Here is a 7142-nt window from a genome sequence, read left to right as displayed (position 1 = left end):
AGAAAGTACAACCTCATATCTAATGAGTTGGTCTTGAACACTTTCTATATATGCCTGGATATATTGATGCTCCAGTGTGTCTTGTCAAGCAATATAAGGGCACTTTGGCATGTTCTCTATCTATCATTGCATAATCTGACACCTTTACTCAAACTTAATCTCTTCTTTTAAAAGTTACCAATTACAAAATAATTATATATTTTTCCTCTCTGTTTCTCCGTTTAATGTCACTCCATTAAAATTTCTCCAAATTTTCCCATATTCCCCCACCCACTCTTCGGTTGACAACCTCTTTTTCTTTGATTATTATGGTTATAGTGGTGAGGCTGTTTGTGTACACACACACACACACACACACACACACACACACACACACACACAAACACAGAGAGAGGGGGGGAATCAATAAAAATGTTAAAGACATAAGGATGGGTGAATGAAGGAAAGGATATTGAAGGGGCTAGGAGGAGAAAAAATAATGTGGTAAAATGTTACAATTATTTTTATAAAACTGTGTTTCTGTTTGAGACTCTATTATATTATTTTAACAAGATCCACAGCTCAAGAAATCAGCAGTTATTACTCTGTTCTTAGCCCTCTAGCTAATTTTTCATCCTTCCAGCTTACACCCCAGAGATACTTGCACTTTGTAGCTTTTCCTGTTACAGCTCTTTCCTGATGTCCCTTAGACCTCTCCAGTGGCTGAGTCCCCTATTTCTTCCTCTAATTCTTCTTCCACTGGCTGGCAAGAAGTCCAGCCCTATTCTCTCCTCTTCTTGGTGATTGGCTGTAAGCTGATTTATTGGAATATCAGGAGACAATTGGATTAGCATTGTTTACACAATATTGAGACAGGATATTCTTAGAACAAGGATTACAACCATATATGGGGGTACAGAAATCAACATTTGAATCACACAACTTTGTGCCTACTTCTCCCCCTTTTATTCTCTTACAATGATAGATTTCATGTAATAATAATTATGAAAATTATTAGGTAAGATTTACATTTGTATACTGTGCACCCTTGGATAAAGTATTCTACTATCTATTGGTCTCTACCAATTTAAGTTTAACTATGAGATTCTCTATCTAGTCTTCAACCCCATCATAGACTTAGGAAAGAATAAATAGCACATTGATCACTTCTCCATGGTGGGGCAGCCTAACAAGGCCACAGAGGATTGGGATACAGGTAGTCCACATGAGACTTAATAGGCTCAGGTCAGATGTTAGTGGAGGAGGCCTCCCCTTTCTGAGGACTATGGGAGGGAAGGAGAGGGTATGAAGGAGGGAGGGAGAGATTGGAAGGTGATCAGGGAGGGGCTAATATTAGGATGTAAAGTGAACAAAAATAAAATAAAAACCAATTTAAAAGAGGGGATAAATATTACGTAAATATGTAGGAAATGCAGGCAAGAAACTTCCAATAGTTTAGAAATGACAAAGATAGTTGGCTGCCCCAGAATTTCTCCATAACTTTGAAGCATCATCTTCAGTTTTCTGGCTTAGAATATCTGATAGACTTTACTGTGAAGCAGGAATTATAAAGGACTTGCCTACTTGGCAATGTGAAACTTGGCAATTGACTGTCCAGTCTCAAGTTTGCCCAGTTTTAGACAATATTGTGTTTGAAATTGACACAAGGACACTTTTACCCAGTGGCTAAATTAACACATGAAGCCTTTCATGCTCTTTGAAGTAGAACAGGGTGTAGCCAGAAGCCAACCTGTCCCATTGTCAAAAAGCCTTAAGTTGATAAAACCTTTAAATGCCATATTCTGTAGATCTCTGTGGTTTTAGAAGACATCAGAGATCTTATCTCAATTGCTTTTTTCTAGCTATTTTTATTTGTCAATTTAGGAAACACATTTTTGTAATTAACTGAACTAGTATCTAACATGTGCATGAATTTGATTGCCTGTCTGCTAATACACATTTCTTAATTATCCTAAATGCTGGTAACAGCATAGCTAGGAGTGGAGACCATGCAACTAGCTTGACTATAATCCAAGCTTAAGATATCCTCTAGATGAACATGAGTGGACCAGAGTTAAATTGCCTGACAAAGACCACGTAGCTCCTGACTCTTGACCTCATCAGCGGTTGTGATGACACCTATTACTTTCATAATGGTTGCTTTCACTCTGCTGTCCTCTCTGCTTATCTTGATGTACTCACCTTCCCCTGTTCTTGGTTCTCCAAAAAAATCACTGAGCACAGAAAGTTAGATGTTTTACCAAAATCAAGTAATAATACCTGGCCTGCATTTCATGCTTAAGTATAAAAATGCCCTCAATGTGATCACTTCCCCTTGGCAGGGCGTCCTGTTAGAAATCAGAGGAAGGGGATGCTGGCTAGCCAGATAAGACAGAACTGCACCTATCAGAGGTTTAGTATAGGATACTAGTGCAGAAGAGAGAGGTGAGAACAGGCAGGTAAGAGAGAGGGGCTAATAATTTGGATGTAATGTGAATAAGTTATAATCTTAAAAAATAAAAAAAAACCATGAATAATGATTCAGAACTGGGAACCAAAGGTGATAGAGAAAAATGGTTCTTCTTAGTACAGTATTTCCTAGTTCCATGTATTTCCCTGCTACTTTCATTGTTTCATTTTTCTTTAGCACTGACTAGTATTCCACAGGGTGTATGTGACACATTTTCATTATCCATTCATCAGCTGAAGGAAATTCAGATTGTTTCCCTGTCCTATCTATTGTGAATAAGCAGCAAAGAGCACAACAGAGCAAGCAGAAGTATGCCAAGTTATTTTTATATATGACAAGGTGTTGAAATGATGGGCGCTTGTGTATGAAACATTAAAATATGTTATAAAAGAAAATGAAATGAATTATCTATGAAACACAGAAAGTCTCTAAAGGAGATTTTATGACATTTAAAAATTAGTTATTGAACAAAAATATTTGGCAGTATCCACTCATATTGCAAAGAACACAGTTACTGAACTGGAAAAAATTAGGGCCAGCTTCCTGTGTAAGCAGGCATAGGTTCTTGCTGAAAACCTTGACAATCTGACATTATACATGTATACATGTATACACACACATGCACGCATGCACACACACACACAAACAAACAAACAAATGCAAACTTTACAAACAATAAAATGTTGATAAAATAGGAGAACTATTGAGCTTTGATCAGGGATTATATAATCTAACAGGAAAATACAGAAAGTGAATGAAAATACAATGAAGAGGAATGGAGAGATATTTTGAAGCCATCCAAATTATCAGTTGTAAAAACTCATTTAAGTGAAAGAGAGGTTCATTTGGGGGTATAAGGAAGAAGGGAATCTCAAATAATTTTATGGAAGGAGATGAATATGACTAAGATATTATGTGAAATTCTCAAAGAATTTATAATATATTAACAAAATTAAACAGAGCCTATAAAATAAGCAAAAATATTATCAAGAGAAAAAAACTAGAGAAAACTCTCAAAAAAGAGAAATATGAAAATGGCCAGGTCCAAGATGGTCAATAACACAAAAGAAATTCAACCCAAATAATTAAGATCATAATGAAATTATTATCCTATGAGATCCTGAAATCAGAAGGATAAAAGAAGTAAATCACAGTAGGGACTTCTAACACAGCTAATGTTGGACTTCTTAGCAAAGACTTACATACCCCAAGAGACCAGGATGGTGTATTTGATTAGGTGAGTGGAAAAATGAAAATCCATGCCTATGAATCTCATAAGGGCTGTCTTTCAGAAATGAAGTATATAAAACATTTCTCAGAAAGAAAAAAAAACAGTAGCAGACAAAATTCATCACAAAAAAAGCACAGGAAATGCTATGGATTACTTCAACCTGGGCCTTCTCAGAATGTAGATCCTTTGGATACACCCAGTTTTGTCACCAGCAGATGTATTTCCCATGGACTCTCAAATGTAGAGCTTAGTGGTATTTCTTGTTTTTATCCATCTCCTGGTTGTATTTTGTTTGAGTTTATTGTTGTACCAAGCCTCTAAAAGCAGAATCACAAGAGTTGCTAAAACCAAGGAAGCTGCAAATATGCGGAAGAGATCTTCAACTGTGTGACCTTGCTGTTCTGAAGATGATTCTTCTGCAGAAAGAAGTCAAAGAAGTCAGGTCACAGAAAAACCTTACAGTAAATGCATGTGCACCCAGTCCCTCATCTCCTTGACAGAACTAGACCATTTGTGTCTATCTCTTAATCTAGAATTTTCCTTCTCACCTGCTTCTTACATTGTCATGCTTTTCTGACATCTTAAGTATCTGAAATTCCCCAAAGTTATCAGACAATCTGAGTCGACTATATGAAGTACTTAAAAGAGATGAGCCTTTTCTCTGAGATACTTTTGTCTTGACTAACACTTGTAATTTTTCTATAAATGTGTATAACCTTGTTGTAGACAAACTTTTGTGCCTTTGGGCTCTTAGACATTTTTCAAGTCCACATCTCAGTTCCATCAAACCACAGCAAACCCATCATTGAGTGTATTGGAGGATAGAGACTCTGAGGGACTCAGAACTGTCTGACCGAGTCTGTGCACCACATGTACCACAAGCCATTGGTGGCCAGCTATTGCCAAGAGTCTGGGAAATTTATTCCAGAAAATAAACACAAAAGGAGAATGAAGGTCAGTGGCTGATACTGGATAATCTCATTAGATTTTGCTAACTCGATATAAGCTAGCGTTATCTGGGAAGAGGAACTTAAGTTAAGAAAATGCCTCCATTGCCTATTTGGACTGTAGGCAAGTCTTTTGGGGAGATTTTCCTGGTTGATTGATAATTGATGCGGGGGGGGGGTTCCCACTGTTGGTTGTTGTAAAAGCGATCTGTGCAAGCCATTAGGAAGTAATACTGTAAGCACTGTAAGCAGTGTTGCTCTCTAGCCATTGTTTCAGTTCCTGCCTAAACTGTCCTTCTCTAATATTTTTATTATGGAATAAACCATTTCCTCCATAATTCACCTTATATTATATTTTATCCCAAAATTATAAACCTAATTAGTATAGACAATGTCTGATCACTACACCAGCTTTGTGTCCCCCATAGAGCCTTATGCCTTTGGTGAAGTAAAATAAACCATGGATGGGAGCACTTGTACCAGGACACGCTGATGGCTGCTCCTCTATTTAGTGATGAAAGTCTATTAACCTGAGCAGTTTACTTACTCAGGATTTCTGTACTCTTTTTCTGGGCTATAGAGCTTCATAGTCAAGAGATATGAGTGAACCTATACACTAATAAAGGATGGGTCAAGGGTCCTTACTTGAGACTAGGAGGTCAAGAGGGTCACTATTTTTCACCACACCTGTGGCTGGTTCCTAAAATAGCCATGGCATCTGAATCTTCCTTTGTAGTTGGGAGTTACAGAGCCCAGAAGAAAAAGAGCCCGGGATGGCTGATTGGCATATTTCTGTGAGCCCAGGGTCCATGAAAGGCCCTGGGTCAGAATGTATTTGTCAAATCCCACCAATGAGCTACACTGAAAAAATATAGACTTTCCTGTAGTTACAGTAGTTCTGGACCAGATTGACAGGGTAGGTTGTTCATAGGCTCCTAGGAAACAAGGGGCAGTATATGAAATGAACTTAAGCTACACACATCATCTACTAGGCTTGGGATCTGATCGAGATATGACTAGAGAGTAGTCCTTCTTAGTAGATAGACTTGCTGTGACCCCTGAGTGTCCTCTTACCTTTTATTACCAGTTCCAGGGTACTACTGTGCTCTGACAAGCCATCAGAGCTATTATAATAACACTTATATACTCCTTCAAAGATGGCTTCCATGTAATCAATGCAGAACTTGGCTTTGTTCTTGGTTTCCAGTGGCAACTGTCTTTCCCAAGGATCTACACTTCCCTCTTTATGCAGAAGGTACTCCTGGGCCTCACTGGACCCTTGACACCAAATAATCACAGATGTATTTTTGGCAATCACAGAGCCTGGCTCAGCCCAGATGATGGGCTTTGGGAGGTGTCCTGCAAGGAAATCAAAGGCTGAGTCAAAGTACAATTTCCCCTCAGACCCCAGATCATAGCACAGAACACTCACAGCCATCACAGCATTAGCCCATACTTTTTGCCCTCCCCATTGAGAAGAACTGAACTGCTGGAGAGCAATACAGTGTGAAGAATCAAATCCTCATATGACTGGCAACACTCACCTGCCAGTACTGCAGTCCTGTGTTCCACAGTCAGACCTGGAAGAAAATTCTCTCTGAGAACTTTTTCCCTTTGAGAGCCAGGTTGGATCCCCTGGGGTGTCCATATGGAATCAAACCTGGCTGTGGAATAGGGTTCCTTACAGACTTGAGTGTCCACTCCCCTTCTTCATATCTCACCAAGGAACAGCAGCACTCTGAGCATCGGGATCATGGTGACTCTTGGTATTGTTCTTAGCTGTGTTCCTGGCACCTTCAGACCAGTTTGTGCCACCACTTGAAATGCTGTTGTCATTCTGAGGGTAGGTCCTTCCTGTTATGAGATTGCCACATCATCATTATTATAGGAAGAGTAACTTCTCTTTTTTTTCAGTGAAAAGGCTTGGCTAAGTACTCATGTCTCTGAGTAGTCTTTAGGGAAAAAGAGTTTTGCTGTATTCCTCAAGATTTCCATCAATCCTCTGTTTTCCAAGCCGGAGAACCAACATTCACATGTCAGAATATTGTATTTTACAAAGATAAACAGTTTCCACTCTTATTTGTACAAAAGTGATGTTAGTCCAAACCACCAGTGTTCTAAGACAAGACATATTCATGATCTTTCAATTAGGGGCCATAATCTCAAGGTAGATCTGTCAGCTCACGTCAAACATGTCTTAACACGCATCTCCGAGAAGGTTGCTCTTTTCTCCTTAAGCTCCAGCGGTCTTCCACAACTTTTGCCACAATGTCCTGGTCCACTGTAACAAAGCATCAGAATTTTCCAATTCTTTAGCCTCTTAATTTGTTTCTGTGAGGCTGCCTCCCTTGTCTATGTGTTTGCATTATCATGGTGTTATTACTGTGTTGAGGCCACCAGGCTTAAGTTGTCCTCCAAGATCCTTATACTAAGACCTATCTGGGTACCAGGGGTAGTAAGTTCAGGATCCAGGCGTGAGAATGAAACCACCTTTGCTTCTGTTATTCTGCTTAGA

At 38.9% G+C, this 7142-nt stretch overlaps 1 protein-coding gene across 1 annotated transcript; it reads right to left on the bottom strand.

The window, feature by feature from the left end:
• Nucleotides 1-1654: 1654 nt before the first annotated feature.
• LOC311591283 (leukocyte immunoglobulin-like receptor subfamily B member 4A) lies at nucleotides 1655-6433 on the bottom strand. Its single transcript, XM_084770752.1, has 4 exons — nucleotides 6349-6433; nucleotides 6172-6207; nucleotides 5702-5986; nucleotides 1655-4096 (listed from the first exon to the last, which is right to left on the bottom strand). Exons 1-4 carry the CDS (start codon nucleotides 6380-6382, stop codon nucleotides 3915-3917), a joined length of 537 nt encoding a protein of 178 aa, XP_084626878.1. The 5' UTR covers nucleotides 6383-6433; the 3' UTR covers nucleotides 1655-3914.
• Nucleotides 6434-7142: the final 709 nt, after the last annotated feature.

Source organism: Acomys minous, assembly GCF_964271855.1.
Source record: "Acomys minous genome assembly, chromosome: 20".
NCBI classification, from domain to species: domain Eukaryota; kingdom Metazoa; phylum Chordata; class Mammalia; order Rodentia; family Muridae; genus Acomys; species Acomys minous.
Note: the sequence above shows the minus strand (reverse complement) of the source record. Positions and strands in the feature narration are given on the sequence as shown.

Bases quoted from the DNA above. Each gene is read 5' to 3' on its own strand.
- LOC311591283 (XM_084770752.1), bottom strand. From the start codon at position 6,382: ATGATCCCGATGCTCAGAGTGCTGCTGTTCCTTG. The intron at 6,208-6,348 runs GTGAGATATGAA...ATTTTCTTCCAG, and splicing joins CAGAGTGCTGCTGTTCCTTG to GTCTGACTGTGGAACACAGG. The intron at 5,987-6,171 runs GTGAGTGTTGCC...ATTTCCTTGCAG, and splicing joins CAGGACTGCAGTACTGGCAG to GACACCTCCCAAAGCCCATC.